The 17,874-nt window shown below is 42.6% G+C and overlaps 1 protein-coding gene across 1 annotated transcript in view; it reads left to right on the top strand.

Annotated features, from left to right (window-relative positions):
* Window positions 1–6,875: 6,875 nt before the first annotated feature.
* Window positions 6,876–17,874, top strand: part of HDDC2 (HD domain containing 2) — an 18,365-nt gene continuing 7,366 nt past the window's right edge. The window contains exons 1-4 of the mRNA XM_007447975.1: window positions 6,876–6,968; window positions 8,193–8,314; window positions 10,146–10,248; window positions 16,680–16,748. Of these exons, the coding sequence (XP_007448037.1) occupies window positions 6,897–6,968; window positions 8,193–8,314; window positions 10,146–10,248; window positions 16,680–16,748 (366 nt within the window). The 5' untranslated portion in view covers window positions 6,876–6,896. The remainder of the gene's footprint in view (window positions 6,969–8,192; window positions 8,315–10,145; window positions 10,249–16,679; window positions 16,749–17,874) is intronic.

Here is a 17,874-nt window from a genome sequence, read left to right on the forward strand (position 1 = left end):
GGACAATAAATGTATTCCACCATCCAAAGGTGACGGTAGCTTCATCGTGCTGATAAAAAAGAACACTGGTGAGACAGTGCCACTTAGTGGTGGTCTCTTAATATTACATGCAGCGACTTCGTAAGCGGCGGGGAAGTATTAATCATTGCCAAAGGAGCCTCCAGTTTATTCCTCTTGTCTCTTTTGAGAAGGTGGGGATGTACCGCTTGTGCATTCCTCTCTCTCACCCGTCCTGAGTTGGGCTGTGCACAGCGCTGTGCTCACAGACCTGCTCAGCAGCACTTTGTTGTTTGCTTGTTACTTCTACATTAATAGTTAGAGCCTCTCTGGGCTTATAAATTAGCTCATTAGCAACAAGTCAGCAATCCAACATATTAATCAATCACAAAGTAACAAAGGATGATGAGATTCTTGACATTTGCAAGTTAAGCCGTAGTCTTGATCACCATTTCCCCATCTGCAAGGAAGGAAGAAAATACTTTTTTTTAAATAAGTTTATCAAAATTAAGTTCATAAAATTATGAACGTTTAAGGAAGAATGTTTTATCTATCATGATAGTGCGTCCTGCAGTTACTTACTCAAAATTATAATCTTTTAACCACAATGATGTTAAGTGAGGAGTTTTACAGTGCTCTACAGACATTCAGTCCTGAGTCCCTGGGAAAGAGAAAATAAGCAGATTCGATTAACTTTATATTATTTATTCACTTGTTCATAGTAGGATCTATGAAGACAAACTAACTCCACCGATAAAAGAAAAATCCAATAGCCCAAGTATAAAGCAGCACACCCTTCAACTGTAAGGAAATCATTTTTTTAAGTTTAGAATTTTAGAATTAGAAGGCACTTTAAAAATTAGAAAGTTCAGCTCCTTCTTTTACAGATGACTCTGTTTATCTAACTCACATATTTTGTGATTTCGTCTTTTACCCTTGACTGCTGTGTTAGGATTTGTTACAGAGCAGAGTCTGGTTCTATTAACAAGTCAGGCTGTAAAAGACCTTCTACAATGTGTCATTTATTTGGAGAGAGGGGGCCTGGGAGAGAATTAGAAACAGCTGAAGGCATATACACGCCCATTGCTGCTCCGGTTTTAAAGGCAGTTTAAAAGCTCAGATGAAGAGAGAATAGGCAGAAACAGAAAGTTAGAGCAGGAACGATGTTGCTGCTGCTGCTGTCTCTCTGGCCCTAGACGGGCCCTGGCCTCAGAGAGAGGAAGGACCATGCCGGCAGTTTGATATGCCTCCTCCCCAAACACCCTGCCACCCAGCCTCACGTGGGCATGGAAGAAGAGGGGAACACATGTGTCCCAATCCTGAATGCCCTTGCTTTATAGAAATGCCATGGCTTTTGGACCACTGGCATCTCTTCTGGTAGAAGTTGGAAGACATCTCCCAGATAGACTGATTTTGTTCATTAAATTAACATTTTTGAGCTCCTGACTTGGGCTTTTCTACAAATCTCGCAATGATTTTCAGGCCTTCGGGCAAGGTGATTCCATCCCTGAAGGGCATCTCCTTTTTACACCTCCACCACCACCATCACCATCTTCTTGTCACCACATCTAGGGGAATATCATGCTAGGTTCTGAGGATAAAAGATGGATCAGACAGAGTGTCTACCCCCAGGAACCTTTCTGTCTAGTATCACCATCATGACAAAACTGCCTGAGAAATATTCCCTGAGCTCAGAAATGTACTTCCAAAAAGTTAAAGAATTCTTCTGTGGCTTCGTGGTTTGCCATTTGATTTTCGCACCTTCTGAGGTCAAGTCCCACTTTGAAATGGCAGGGGCAACCACCAGAAAAGAAACTTGACCTAATTTGTAAGCCCCAAAATTACCATTTCAATTAAGTTGAACCAAAGACACATGCAGAACCTGATTTGTCCCTAGAGAAAGCTTGAGATGCACTTTACCTAGAAGAACCTTTCTGTTCCATATCCCCTTCCGAGCTCTGAAATATGATTCCTTGGCAATATAGCCACTTCAGTATTTACATAATGATGGCACATTCTGACACAGCCTCTGTCTCTGTGTGTGAAATGATCTCCCCACACAGGAGAACTTGATGGCTGCCATGATTCCCACACTGCCATTCTAGAAAGTCCTAGGAGGCGGTATGGATACTAGAAAATACATGAGCCGTGATGCTATAAAGTTTCAGTCCTGACACAGCAACTTAATAGGTGTACAATCTTGGGCAAATTATTTAACCTTTCTGAGCCTGTTTCCTCACCTGCAGAAAGCAGATAACGATACTCTGAAGGATGGTACAAATTTGAATAACATGGCAGAACTCCTAGTGAAGTGTCTGGCACAAATGAGGTGTTCTTTAAAGAAAGGTATTACCATTGCCATCTAAATACTCCTTGTACTCACTTCCTGATACCCTCTCACAACGCCATGCAAGACCACCTGACTGCCCTGTGCTTTTAGTGAGGCCAAACCCTTCAGTTTTAGCATCTGTCCTTGTATCTAACTGCTTTCCTAGAGTCAATGTTCGTTGCCACCACTTGTAATATTCGCCACTTGCTGCCTTTGTTGCGTGCTGTTCCCTCACTTGTTTTCTTCCCTCTTCCATCAGACTTCCTCTATACTTCCTGGGCTGAATGTTGCTGTGGTTTGCCTTTTAGGACTCTTAAAAGGCACTGAAGTATCTCTATTCTTTCTGAACATTAAACCAAGAGACCATTAAGTGCCATCTTGGACCCAGTCCAATCAGGTTTCGGTTCAGTGGCTTAAAGCTGGATGCTCTGGTTGTTTTTCTTCTTTTTCCTGTTAGACACACTTTAAAAATTCCCCGCGCCCCCCCTTTAATCCTCTGGGTTCCATACCACTCCAGATGTATAAGATTACTAGAATTTTGGCCTCTGGGATAACTGAGGTGTTGCTACAAAACATATAGGTTTACTCTTTAACAGTTAGGAATGTGCTAGAACAATAGCATTTCTTTTAGTTAGAAGTTAAAACATTTTTTTTCCAAATTGTTGAAAGCTGCATATTATTAGAATTGTTTTTCTGGCTTTCTTTTAATATAATTTATTCTATATATTACTTAACTTGGCTGCTGTTTTATAGGAGTAACTTTTCTTTATTTTTTTACCTCTTTACCTCCCTTACCTCTGTCATTAATGGCTGGTTTTATGGGGGACTGGTGCCCACTCTGACTTTTTTGCTGCACTTCAATACTGCACCACTGGCAAGAAAACTGGCAAAAGAGAACAAAGCCCAATCTCTTTCCATTGAGCAAATATTCCTTTTGTAATATTCCCCCACTCCTAGACTTACTATCCTACATTTTTCTTCAGGGAGCTGAATTGCTCTGCTTAACCTAGTAACGTAACTGATCAAAGCCTTCCTCGAATTCCCCTCATCTTTCCAGAGTCTCTGTGGCCAACCTCCAGAGCCTTTCTACACTACTTTAAAAAGGGGTTACATGTGAAAATTGTGTTTATTTTATTTCCTCACTCATTTTAATATAAATGTAACATCCATTTTCACCAATTATAATTCATCAACAATACGAGGAGTTTAATTTTAAGCATTTTCATTTTGGACCTATAGACTACAGCTGCTTAACTGCAACATTAGTGACATTTGTGCCGGATAATTCTTTGTTGTGGCAGGTTGTCGTGTGCTTTGTGGGAATTTTATTAGCAGCCTGACATCTGCCTTTTAGATGCACACTCCCCTGCTTCGTGACAACCAGACATGTCTCCAAACATTGCCACATGTTCCTTTGGGGCAAAGTCACCCCGAGATTGAGAGTCGCTGATATAAACCAACTATTAACCTTTTTATCAATGAAGATACAGCAGGCAGAAGCATCATTTCTTCCTTGGGTGTCTAAAGGAAAAAAAGAAAAGAAAGTAGGTTTTGGTCAGACATGGTCTCTGTTCTTTCATCAGTTCCTAAAAGCATTTTTATAAATGTTTTCTGGACAAATTTTCTCAGATCAATCCATTGCTATCTGTTCTCTTGCCCAATGCTTTACCTAAAGGACAGTATACGAAATCTATTTTATACACAGGATCTCATTTAATTTCCACAGTAATAAGATGTGGTACTCACAGCCACTTAGCTGGGAAGCAGCAGGGTGTCATGGAAAGGAAGATTTGGAGGAAGACAGGCCAGAACTTCAATTCTGGCAGCCCTGTTCACTGGCTATGAAAACTTAGAAGAGCTACATGAATTATGTGTAACTGAATCACTTTGCTGTACACCTGAAACTATGACAACATTGTTAATCAACTATACTCCAATATAAAATAAAAAGTTAAAAAAAAAAAAAGAAAAGTCAGGCCAGTTCTTCAGCTGCTGTGCCACTCAGTTTTCTCTTGGAAATGTGCGATTATTATCTTGGAGAAACGTTGGGTGAATTAAAATGAGGAGAGATGTGTGACAATATATCTCACTTAGTGTAGGCTTAAGCAGTGATAGCTTTTTTTATTAGAACACCAAGACCAGAGCTTTGTGGACTACCCCACAGCTGCATACTGAAGCAGCTTTCTCAATAGCAGCAGATTTTGCCCCCATTCTGGTCACAGACCTCTTTAGGGATCTGATAAATAGAAAAGCCCTCAAATGCAACACAATTTCAGGAAATTTCCATATTCCCCAGAAGTGTATATTAAACCCAAGGGATGAATCCCTCTAATGAGAGCCTTCTGATTTCACCTTTTCTTCTAGTTGACTCAGTAAGTGATACAAATTGTTTTCCTTGCCAATTGCTTTAAACCGGCACCCCCTTCTAGGGAAATAAATGGGTTCCAAGTCCCCTGATGTTAGTGGTTGGCCAACAAGGCTTTGAAATAAGCCATTGGTCTGGTAGAGTGCAAACAGGCTTGCCAATTTCCCAGCAATAGACATTTAGCATCAGAGAGAAGTAAACCTTTGACGTGTTAAACCCCTCAGATACAGAGGTTGCATATTACTACAACATAACCCCGTCTAGACTTCACTTCCTATTTCAGTGAGAAAATAGAGGCAATCAGAAGAGAGCTCCACAATCTCCCACGACCACAACTGCCGTTAATTAGTCACCATATATTCTCCCTTCCTCACGTTTTATGGATGAATGCTCCATATTCCTAAGACCAATCTTTCATCTTGTACCCTAGATTGTATCCTCTTCTATCTACTCAAGGCCTTATTCCAGTATTTCTCTCCTTTGTCTCCTACAATACATCATTAATTTTCCCTCTCTACTAGATCACCTCCATCAGTAAACAAAAATACTGTAACATCTCCTGTCTTAAAAAGAAATCTTTCCTCCAGTAGCCCCACTCATTTTAAATGAGTTGCATTTCTCACTCCTGTTCTCTCTGGAACCATCTCCAGGTAGGGTTCTGCTTGCCCCAGCAGACCAAAGCTGCTCTTGTCAAGGTCAGTAGTGACAATGAATTTGCTAAATCCAGTAGTCAAATCTGTCTTTATCTGATATAATGTTGACTTAACTGATCACATTCCTTCCTTCTTGAAGTATTTTCTTCATTTGGCGTCCAGGACACAACCACCTCTTAATCCTCTACCTACTTCACTGGCCACTTCTTTCTGGTCTCCCAAACTCTAAACGTTGGTTTGCCTGAGAGCTGAGGCTTCAGACATCTTTTCTTCATCCACACTTTTCCACCAGGTGGTCTCATCCAGTTGCTTGGTTTTACAAACCATCTTATGTGCTGATGACACAAAGTTGTCACCTTTCCCCTGACCTCCCGATTTATCTCTCTACTAGGATCTCTAATAGGTATCTCAACATGTCCTAAACTAAACTGCTGATTCCTACCCTTCCCCACAACCTACTCTTCTTGCAGTTTTCTCTGGCTCAATACATAGCAACCCCATTCTTTCAGTTGGTCAGGCCAAGATTCGTGGAGTCATCCTTGACTCCTCTCTTTCTCTCGTACCCCATGTCCAATCTGTCACAAATCCTGTTAGTCCTACCTTTAAATTGTACCCCAAATTTAACATCTCACCACCTCCACTACTAGAATCCTGGATTAAACCAAAATCATCTCCCCAAAGAATTACTTCAGTAGACTCCTAACTGGTCTCCCAACTTCCTTCCTCCCTACACAGTCTATTCTCCATGTTACCCTCTCTCATTGAGTCCTTCAGTATGCATGTCACTAAGTGCCTTTAAAAACTGGTACCATCGGTTTTTGATAGAATTAGGACAGATAGTTGAGACAGGCCCTGACCAACTTTTGGGGATTCTTCAGCACTTGAGGTATCAGGGGGTTGTAATTTCAACATGGAATTGTATTCACTCCCTAGCCATTTATACTAACCTCTAAAGTCCTCTAGCTATGGCTAGCCTCCAATCCTTCCAGTACTTTTGTCACTCCTAACTAATGTCTCCCTTCCAAAGCATCTTCCTTGTGCCTCTGTTAAAATGTTTATAGATTGCTCGCCTTGAAGTAGAGTTCCTTATCTCTCCCTCTAGTCAGAGGTTGAATTGCTAAAAGGCAAGATTTTGGTGCCTTATGGCATAACCTTCCTCCACCTCCTCGGCACCCCAACCCCTCTGTCCCTCCCCAAGTAACTACAATCCCTTTAAAAGTTTGATGGAGTTCAGTTGAACGGAGTTTAGCAAACAAGTAATGCATACCTAGATGCTCCAAGTACAGTGCCTCTGCCTTGGACGGTGCAATGCCCAACTGCAGCCACTACGGCCAGGAAGGTGGAAGACTGGACAGAACGGTCGGAGAAAACCAGGGTGAGGAAATGGAGGAGTAAGGAGAGGAGGAGAGGGAAGGAGGGGTAGGGAGGAAGAATGGGAGGAGCTTCGGGGGGAGGGGCTTCGGGGGAGGGGCTTCGGGGGAGGAGCTTCTGGGGGAGGAGCTTCGAGCGGCGGTCGCGCTGCTGGCTCAGACCTGTCGGGATCGGTGGCCGCATGGCTGCGCTCATCTCGGGCCGCGGGGCCCGGGACCTGCTGCAGTTCCTGCGGCTGGTGGGGCAGCTCAAGGTGAGCGGGCGCCGGGAGGGCCGCCTGGGGCCCGGGGCGCGGCTGCGGAGAGAGGCCGGGGACGGCCGCGGGGCGACGAGGCTCCTGCCCCCCACCTGGCCCGAGGCTAGCCCCCTTCCTCAGTTCCCCCGGCCTCGTGGGGTCGACAGAGGAAACCCCTCCGGATGGATGCGGTCGTGCGTCCGGACCGTGGGCGGAGGAAGCAAGTGGCGGAGACTGCGTGGCCGGGCTGCTAGGGCCGACCCCAGGCCGGGAGGAGTCCGAGCCGCGCTGTTTCCTGTGTCGGCCTGGCGCTCAGATGGGGCCGGCCCAGGCGGCCTTTCGAGAGGTTTCTGGAGGGGATCCGGCGCGGGGATGTGCTGGTCCCTCTGCCCGCGTCTGCCCCGAGTGCTTTTGGGGCTCACGACCCCACAACCGGCCAGGTGGGAAGATCAGAACCCATTGGTCCTGCAGGGTGTAAGTGGAGTGCTTAAAATCTGTCTCACAATTACTTATAGAAATAACAAGACTTTTTTTTTTTTTTTTAACGGAGGATTTTATGTAGCACACACTGGAGTTACATCCCAGGGGTCCTCCTCCTGCCGGTCCGCCCCTGGCCACACGTTTTGCAGAATTTCTCCAAGTTCAAAGCAGATTATCTGTTTCATGCCGTTGTTTCTACAGTTCATAAAATTCTTTAGAAATGTAAACTCCCGAGTCTCACAGGATCACATCATGATCTTAGTAAAAGGAAGAGTCATGACTGGTGGGTAGCATGAAGCAGTTAGAAATGCCTTATCCTTTCTGCTTCAGAATTTGGAAGTCTGTCGCTTGTTGACGACGCTTTCACCACAGTGTTTTCTACTTGTGTCTAATGAGTTGTTTGAAGTAAAACTTACCAACTCTTATAGTTAGGAAAGATAAGATACTTTACAGTTTTGTTCTTATGTTTTAAGGACTTGTATATGATCTGTACATCAGTACATCGGTAACACGGAGTAACTTGACTTTTGGACTTATGTATTGTATACTTGTGAATTATTCCTCCCTCCCTCTCTCTTTCTCATTCTCTGCCCTCACTGGTTTATTTGATTCCAGAAGTTGATCGGTTAGTTAAGCGTTTTTTAATATGTACTGAAACCATGACCCACCTTCTGTGCCCTATTCCCTGGACTTCTCTTGAAGAGCACCGTAGATAGTTAAAATACTTATTTTTATCAATTGTTTTCTGTTCATTTTTATCAGAGAGTCCCACGTACTGGCTGGGTATACAGAAATGTCCAGAAGCCAGAGAGCGTATCAGATCACATGTATAGGATGGCAATTATGGCTCTGGTGACCAAAGATGAACATCTTAACAAAGACCGGTAAGCTGTGAACTTTGGTGCCGGTTAGGGTCTGTGGGTATGCATGACTCTTCATGACTGAGGCCTGTGTCAGATTCTTGTAGCTTAGTGTATATGTCAAGAAAAATTACTTGAGGCAAACCATACAGATTCAGGATGTGGGAAGGGGCACTATATGCTGATCACTTCAGTTGTTGTAAACTGTACTCTGGGTTTTCTCCTGGCAAGTGAAAGAGCCTGCCTTGGTCTCAAGGAAACTTAAGTGTGATGTGAGGGTTTCCAGGGCCTTGAAGGTAAAGTTTCTTTTGTCTAAAATTGTATCCATACACTGTGTACCTTTATTTCACCCCTTTTCTGAATAGTAGCACTTATTTGTGAAGTGAGTTTTTGAAATTGTATGTGCAGGAAAGAGCTGAGAAAGATATCCTCTCTCCCTTCAGTCAACCAACAAGTGTTTAAAATGCTTTTTGAGGGACTTCCCTGGTGGTCCAGTGGGTAAGACTCCACGCCCAATGCAAGGGCCCTGAGTTTGATCCCTGGGTGGGGAACTAGATCCGTCATGAATGCCGCAACTAAGACCTGGCTCAGCCAAAATAAATAAATAAAATAAAACATAAAATGCTTTTTGAGCACAGGACAAACTTTCCTAGCAATACAGTATGAGATAGTAAATAAAACCCAGATGAATTACACAGGCCCAGAGTGGCTTCTATACAGAGCACAAAATAAGTTAAGTTAGATCACCTGTTCTTGGGCGGTCTTAATGGAGGAGACAGAATCGGAGTTGACCTCTAAGGTGCTGATCAGGTGGAGAAGTAGAAGACAGCACATAAAGAGAAGGGCAGAGAAACCAAATCTCTGATGGTAGGAAAGTAAAGGTGTATTTTGGAATTGATAAGTAAATCAAATTGATTGAAAGAAAGGTCCACTAGGGAGTCTCAGGAGCCCTGTTACTCTGTAGATGGTGTAGAATTTAGGAGATTTTTGGCAGATAGTACAAGATGAGCACGGTGTCAAATGGAGAAGCACGTAAGAACAGTCTGAGATTTGAACTAGATGAGAGAGCAGCTGCAGGCAGGGACACCTGTGAGGAGGCTGTGAGGCCTTCTGCCTTGGTGATGGTGGGAACATAAAACAGACTGGCCCTCTGGGGCATTTATCTCATGAGCTGCCTTTATTATTCTGATGATGATTATCCTAATCACTAATCATTATCACTAATAATTATAGTCATTTGTTGAATAATCAACATGTTTCAGGAACATAAATTATCAAATTTAGTTTTCATACCAAAGTTATGAAGTATTATTACCCCTTTTTACGGATGATAAAAATGAAGGCTGCAAAACTCAGCATTTAAAGAAATTAAGTAACTTGGCAAAGGTCACACAGCTAATAGATGTTGATTGCTGGATGCAAACTCAGATCCTCCCAACTCTACCCATTTCTCTAGAAAGGGCATCATTTTGGCATCTGACTAGTACATTGGGGAAATGATAGTTTTTGAATTTTGTATCAGTAAGTAAATGCTCTAACTAGATCACCTGGTTTTTTAATCTAAAGTTATCAACCTTTTAAAGTGATGTTTGAGGAACCAGCTATTTTTTTTTAATTCATGCTAACGATTTCCCCTGTATTCTCATGTATTGTGCTGAATATTAACTAGCAGTCTTGAGTCAGAACTGTTGCAGGCTGGCGGAATATAATTACTTTAGAAAATACTGCATTAAAATAAAATACTCTGTGAGGCTGGAGAAAGAAAACTATATTATGTAACTTCAAAGTAGTGTAGAGAAGGAATCTGTAGTGAATATAATTCTGTGTAATTATTCACCATTTCTTGCCTGGTCAGATGTGTACGCCTAGCCCTGGTTCATGATATGGCAGAATGCATCGTTGGGGACATAGCACCAGCAGATAACATCCCCAAAGAAGAAAAACATAGGCGAGAAGAGGTCAGTGTTGACTGTTGACTCCACAAAAGACCACCAGAAAAACCCACTGCTGAAACAAAGCTAAGTTTATTAGATCTATTGCAGTAAGGGAGAGTACCTCCTTGACGGAGTTTTAGTAGTGTCTCAGAAAGGAGGGTCAAGGGAGGGTATTTATAGAGTTTTAGGGCCTGGGCTGGAGGATGTTTGGATGCATCTTACAAGAGGAGCTACTGTCTTACAAGATGGGATTGCATAGAGTTTAGGACATAATAACTTTGGGGTGGTAGGGCTGGTGAGCCAAGGTCTTAACAAGTGTCTTGAAGGGCAAGCTGTTAGTGCTTACTCTATTTTGGGTGGTTTACAATCTTACCTTCCAGAAGTAAGGATTTCTTGGAATAAGCAGTGAATTGGTTTTGCTTATTCTAAGCCTTGTTTAACACAGAGACAGGACATTTTGTTGGTTTCAGTTCTCATGGAGGGGCATAGAGGGGACCTGAACACAGAGTACGGATAGTACGGCTTCCATTAGAACAATGGAGATAGCTGGAACTTGAAGGGATTCTCCATGCTAGTTTAAGCTCTTTGGAGAGAAGTTCTATAAAGCCCAAGAATAATCATTATTATAATGAGTATTTAGTAAATTTTAAATTCGCCCTTTGATTTAGTGGTTAAAAGTAAAGAAAAAAATTTTGTATTAGTAAAAAGTGAATAACATCAATAAAACATTGTTTGCTGATTTGGACTCTAAACCAGAGTCCAGGGACAAAGAGGAAGACATATTTGAAACAGAGACTGGAAAATCCAGGAAGGTTTTTTTTTTTTAAATGCTGAATGGCTGGTTCCCAATTCAGGGATTACTGCAAGCTGCTTTTATTTTAGGCCAGAGAGATTGATCCTAAATGTCTAAGTCAACAGATCCTTCATCAAGGTGGTTTAACAGGGAAGGTGGGCTTAAATAGCTGTTCTCATAGCTGGCGGAGGCTAGAGCTCAGTAGCCAACAGCATTTTTGCCCCTCTAGAGGCAAGAAGATCTATAAGGAATCTCAGTTTAGGAGTTCCAACACACCCTAAATTATGGTAGAAAGGAATGTGTTCTTAGTGTAAATACAGGTCCAGAACACATGAGCATCATGACGGTCTGTAAAAAGGGAGGAGTTAAGGAAATGTTTCTCTGTAGGAGTCTAGACTGTCCTGAATAAAGAATTCCTAGGTTGACTGGCAGGATTAACACAAAAAGAAAACAATTAGCTCAAGATACTGAGTTGCGGAGAGGAGTTAGCCCCAAACCAGAGGATGTTGGGTATTGACATATGACATAGAGAAAAAGGAGGAGGAAAAGACTCCTCAATTATATAGCACGTTCAGGATGTACGATAGTTTCATTCAAGGGTAAATGTATACCTTGTGGAGGAGAAATCACATGCTGAAGTACCAGAGGGTGATCAGAGACCTTAAAGTGACGCAAAGGAAGAAGAGAGTGTTCCCCTACAGGCACACAAGGAATGTGAGGTTCATTCCACAGAGGAGCGAGTCAGAACCTTCAGAAGAAAAGACATTCAGTAGGAAGGATCTCCAACCACTGGAGACAGAGAAAACCTACCTCTGTCCTGACAGAAGCTGAGTCCTGGCTAGTGACACCCCCCGGAGGGGGGCCTAGAGGGGACTTGACGCTCAGTGCTGCTTCTTCCTGGACGCCGTTTGCAGGCAGTGATGAAAAGCCCGCCCAGCCTCATTAAACCTCCTGGCTGCTGCCCACTCCATCTGATTTACAGGAGAATAAATATCATCATCAGAAGGGACAGGGGAAACATCTTAAAGAAGCCCAAGTTCTTGGACAGGAAACCAGAGGCTTGGGGAGTGCTGATAGTTCATTGCCTCTTCCTCTGCTAGTTAGGATCTGGGACAGAGAAAAAGATCTGGGAGGTGAACAGTTCTTTATGCAGGTGGTGTTTATTTATAAGATGTGGATGTCTGAGCCCTAACTTAAGATAATTAAATGAGGGTTTCTTGGCTCCTTGAGGTGGAATGCACATACTGAAAACCCGGAAGTATCATTTGCCCAGAGGCTAGCCAACGGCCTCAGAAAGGCTTTAAACCAAAGTAGGAATGGGAGGAAAAATACTTGATCAAATTGGAAGGCTGATTGTCTCAGAGGAGAGTAGGTATTAAGATGCAAGGGAGAATGAAGGTGTAGAAGAGAAAGTTCAGGGGGCCAAAAGTCATACTTGTAGTCTGACTCCCCTCCTAAACAGGGAACAGTGAACTATATTATAACCCTAGTTGGTAAATGATGCCCGGTAGGGGTCAGTAAGAAGTAGTGGGATGAAGCTTGACTCTGGACTGTGGCGGCAGCAGGTTATATTCCTTTGCAAAGGGAAAACTTATTAAATCAGAAGGCAGAGTTCTGATATATATGTACCTGAGAGTTAAAGTTGCCGAAGAACTAGAGGTTAAAAGGGGAAGAACCAAACTTTATTATGGGAGTAAACATGGCAAGATGGAGAAAGTGAAAAATACAGTGAACATTTTACAGAGTGCTTTTCCTGTGCCAGATAATGAGCACCTTACATATATATTAACTATTTAATCCTCGCAGCAGTCCTTTCAGGTGGGTACCACTATTCACCCCATTTTACAGACGAGAAACCTGAAGGGCAAAGAAGTAACTTGCACAGGGTTCCACAGCTAGTAAATGGCAAGCAGGGTTTCAAACCCCATCTGAATCTACAGTTTGTCGTTAACTGTTGCACTCTCCAGCCTCACCAAAGATGTGTGAGTGATGAATACTGCTTTCTGGGTGCTTGTCACAAAACTGAGAGACATCTGCTGAAAGCTTCACTCAGCTCAGAACTGTAGGCAGATTCTTGACATGCTTTGCTAACAGGAAGAAGCTAGGGAGATTATCACTCTAAATCTGTGTGAACAAGACAAAACTCAGTTTAGAAGTGGGAGTGGCAGGGCTCACCATCAGGCAGGGAAAGTCTGACATCTTCAGCCATTTGTCCTGGACTTCAATGAAGTGGCTCATTTGAAAAGGTAGGCATGATTCTGTGGCATATGAGGCCAAACAAGGAATAACAACTAAGAGGTCTCAAAATGCAATTCTGATTGTATAACAACAAATGATATCAATGAGTTTAGGTCCAGAAAATCATTGCTTAATTTCAGGAAGAGAAGAAAAACGTATTTGTTTGCTATGTTTTGTTTTTTAAAAGACATGGTGATTTTAGTCACCAGGAAGCTTATTAATAATAAGTCAGTAATCATATGTGATTTCCAAAAGGCCAACTCAGCCTTGGGCTGCATTTATAGAAATAGAGCATTTGGCATGATGGAAGCTTTGGTTCCACTGTGTTTTGGGGTCAGACCACATATCAATCACTGTATTCAGTGCTGGGTGCATCGCTCTGAAGGAAATAAAGTAATCCCTTGTCACAGCAGGACATTTATGTTTATATTCTAAAAGTTTAGATTTTGATATGTCTCTGTACTTATATGTTATTCAGTTCATTCTTTTCAAACAAAAGCAATGGGCAAACATGTTTCTAGAATAGTGTAGAGAAAAGCTATCTGTTTATAAAGACACTATTAATTTTTGAAAGTGCAAAGTATTTTCTCAGGTATTTTGCTGAGATTTATGAAAAAGAAACAAGGGAGAATGCAGGTGCAAAATACCCTAAATTTCATACCACTAAGGCTGCTGTAATGGTACAAACCATTCAAGATGGTGATGTTAGTTACAAGAGCCGATCGTTGACACTGGCCAATATGGTTTGCTCTGGCAGCGGCTGTATTCTATAACATTTTTTTTCTCCCCGTAATAAGTAATTATATATACAAATATTCATTTTTATTTTTATTGCTTTTTCCCATCTCACCATTTGATTTTATGTGAGACCTTTGCCACTTTTATATGCCCACTTTGCCAAAAGTGGTTCTTACAACCGTATTCTTTTCAAAGAGCCTAAGCTCTAGTTAGAAGAACTGGACCAGATTAAGAGGCTTAGGATGAGGATAGTGAAGGAATTGGAAGCCATTTGAGAGTAGATTGCAGACCTCATGCCCCCAAAATGTGATATTTTAGAATTTTGGAGCAACATGGAAGTGAAGGAAGAGATGAAGAAACGAGAGGGGCTCCTGGGACTTGGAGACTAGAAATACATAACTGAACACCCTCCATGCTCTCACTCTCTCATCTTTGCTTTTCTGTGGGTTTTGGCTCACCAGGCTCTGCTTGGGGCTTCTGTCTCCCAGCCTGTGCTGGACAACTCATGCAGATGGTCCCTGAGTGGCTGGTTTGAGTTACATGGCCATCCCTTGGACCAATCACTGGTCGCAGAGATTCTGGCCCAGCCGGGCCACTGCCCACCTGTTTGACATTGTGTTTTTATGAGGGAGGAAGGCAGAAGAGCTGGGGCTGGGCATAGTGGAAGGACTACAGGGACAATTGTCAGCTTGATGTAACAAAGTACTTTCTGCCAATGCTGCCTAAAGCCCATTTGGGTAAACTCTTGAGGTGCTAGGTTCCCACCACTGGACATGTTTATGGAGGGAGGATAAGAAGTGCCCAGTGATGCTGCTGGTTGGTTTGGCTCATTACCCTTTAACATCTCTTTTCAGTCTGTGAGCCTGTGAAATGCTGCTTGTAATTTCCTTTATGTTAATAACAATGTCTGCCCATTTGTGTAGTGCTTTACATTTTGCAATAAAAACATTTTAACAATAAAAAATGAACATAATCGTATACAAAAAATTTCTTTGAGATTTGTAATTCACTGATAACTTTCCTATTCTCCCCACACTCAGGTTTGTTTTGAACTCTAGTATGCTTATGGTTGAAATTCATGTGGGCATCTTGCAATTCATCCACAAGATGTAAAATCCGTAAAACTCTTAGAGGAAAACATAGGCAGAACACTCTATGAAATAAATCACAGCAAGATCCTTTTTGACCCACCTCCTAGAGTAATGGAAATAAAAACAAAAATAAGCAAATGGGACCTAATGAAACTTAAAAGCTTTTGCACAGCAAAGGAAACCATAAACAAGACCAAAAGACAACCCTCAGAATGGGAGAAAGTGTTTGCAAATGAAGCAACTGACAAAGGATTAATCTCCAGAATATACAAGCAGCTCATGCAGCTCAATATCATAAAAAACAAACAACCCAATCCCAAAATGGTCAGAAGACCTAAATAGACATTTCTCCAAAGAAGATATACAGATTGCCAACAAACACATGAAAGGATGCTCAACATCACTTATCATTAGAGAAATGCCAATCAAAACTACAATGAGGTATCATCTCACGCCGGTCAGAATGGCCATCATCAAAAAATCTACTAACAATAAATGCTGGGGAGGGTGTGGAGAAAAGGGAACCCTCTTTCACTGTTGATGGGAATGTAAATTGATACAGCCCCTATGGAGAACAGTATGGAGATTCCTTAAAAAACTAAAAACAGAACTACCATATGACCCAGCAGTCCCACTACTGGGCATATACCCTGAGAAAACCATAATTCAAAAGGAGTCATGTATCACAATGTTCATTGCAGCACTGTTTACAATAGCCAGGACATGGAAGCAACCTAAGTGTCCATCGACAGATGAATGCTTAAAGACTATGTGGCACATATATACAATGGAATATTACTCAGCCATAAAAAGAAACGAATTTGAGTTATTTGTAGTAGGGTGGATGGACCTAGAGTCTGTCATACAGAGTAAAGTAAGTCAGAAAGAGAAAAACAAATACCATATGGTAACACATATACATGGAATCTAAAAAACAAAAAATGGTTCTAACGAACTTAGGAGCAGGACATGAATAAAGACGCAGACTTAGAGAATGGACTTGAGGACACGGGGAGGGGGAAGGGTAAGCTGGGACTAAGTGAGAGAGTGGCATGGACAATACACTAGCAAATGTAATATAGATAGCTAGTGGGAAGCAGCCGCATAGCATAGGGAGATCAGCTCGGTGCTTTGTGACTACCTAGAGGGGTGGGATAGGGAGGGTGGGAGGGAGATGCAAGAGGGAGGGGATATGGGGATATATGTATATGTATAGTTGATTCACTTTGTTATACAGCAGAAACCAACACAACATTGTAAAGCAATTGTACTCTAATAAAGATGTAAAAAAAAAAAAAGATGTAAACTCCTTGGCCTCGCTTCTGATATTTCTGTAATATTTCACACCCTCCTCATTGTCCTTATTTGTGTCTGCTGTGCTGTAGGCCACAAAATAAGTGCTCGTGAATAAATACATATGAACAAATACATTTATTTAATGTACACAGCTGCCCTCCTTGTAAGCCTAAATATTGTCCAATATTCCGCTGCCCCTTTGGGAGTTATTTGTAAGAGTTTGAGTCCATTATTTGGCATTTGTAGATGAGTTGTTAAATAAATGTGAATATGATTAAAGTAATGATTTGATATTTCAGGAAGCTATGAAGCAGCTAACCCAGCTCCTCCCAGAGGATCTCAGAAAAGAGCTCTATGAACTTTGGGAAGTAAGTATATCTGATGGGTCGCTTTTTATTGTAACTGAATTTATATGGCTCATCAGTGTTTCATTTGACTTAGACTATCTCAATAAGCTGTCTCCAACTTGTTGCTTTTTCGGCCGTGTCAGTTTCTCACCTCCCAGCTGCCGCAGGAACTTCTCAGGACTAATAGTAATTTTTCTTCCAATTTCCCTTGTCACCGTAAAGCCTGGTACGGATACTGACTCACAGCCCCTGGATTTCCTGATGCATGGCTCTCATCCTCCACCCTGTCAACCTCACACACCCCCCACCCCCGTCTCTGGTGCTTGAAAGGAATGTAGGCTTTGGGGTAGTTCAGAACTGGGTTCCCACCTCAATCACCACTTCCTGGCTCAGTGACCTTGGGCTCCTTCCCTTCCCTGAGTCAGTTGTCCATCTCTGAAACCATTAAGGGGTGTTAGGGCTGAGTGAGGTCAAGGCCAGGTGCTGCCATGGAGCCCAGTGCAGAACATGGGCTCTGTGGGTGCTCAGTCCCTCCCTGGTGCTGTTTTCCAGCTGTGAAGGGAAAACGACAAACACCTGCCTACTGCAGTTTCTCACTTCCCTCCAGCCCCACTGACCCTCCCTTGCTTGAGCCTCTAGCCCCACCCCTTACGCTTGCGTAGCCCTGCCTCTCACTCTCACTTTTCACGTTTCCTTCAAAGCCCTGCTCCCTCCTCCTGTCTTCTGAACCTGACCTTCCACCTTTTCTTCCACCCCCTAAAACTCATATGTACCTCCAAATAAGACCTTATTTGCAACTAGGATTCTTACAGAGGTAATCAAGTTAAAATGAGGTCATTTGGGTGGGGCGCTTTTCCAATATGACTGGTGTCCTTGTAAGAGGGGGAGTTGGGATGTAGAGACACACATATTGGGAGAATACCATGTGAGCATGGAGAAGGCCATCTGTAAGCCAAGGACAGAGGCCTGGAGCAGTTCCTTCCCTCACAGCCCTCAGAAGGAACCAACCCTGCAAATACCTTGATTTCCAATCCCCAGCCTGCAGAACTGGGAGACAATAAATTTCTGTTGCTTAAGCCACCCGGTTTGTGGTACTTTTTACAGCAGCCTTAGAAAACTAATTCTCTCTCTCTTTCTTCCTCTTTCC

Source organism: Lipotes vexillifer, unplaced genomic scaffold (genome assembly GCF_000442215.2).
Source record: "Lipotes vexillifer unplaced genomic scaffold, Lipotes_vexillifer_v1.1 scaffold756, whole genome shotgun sequence".
NCBI classification, from domain to species: Eukaryota; Metazoa; Chordata; class Mammalia; order Artiodactyla; family Lipotidae; genus Lipotes; species Lipotes vexillifer.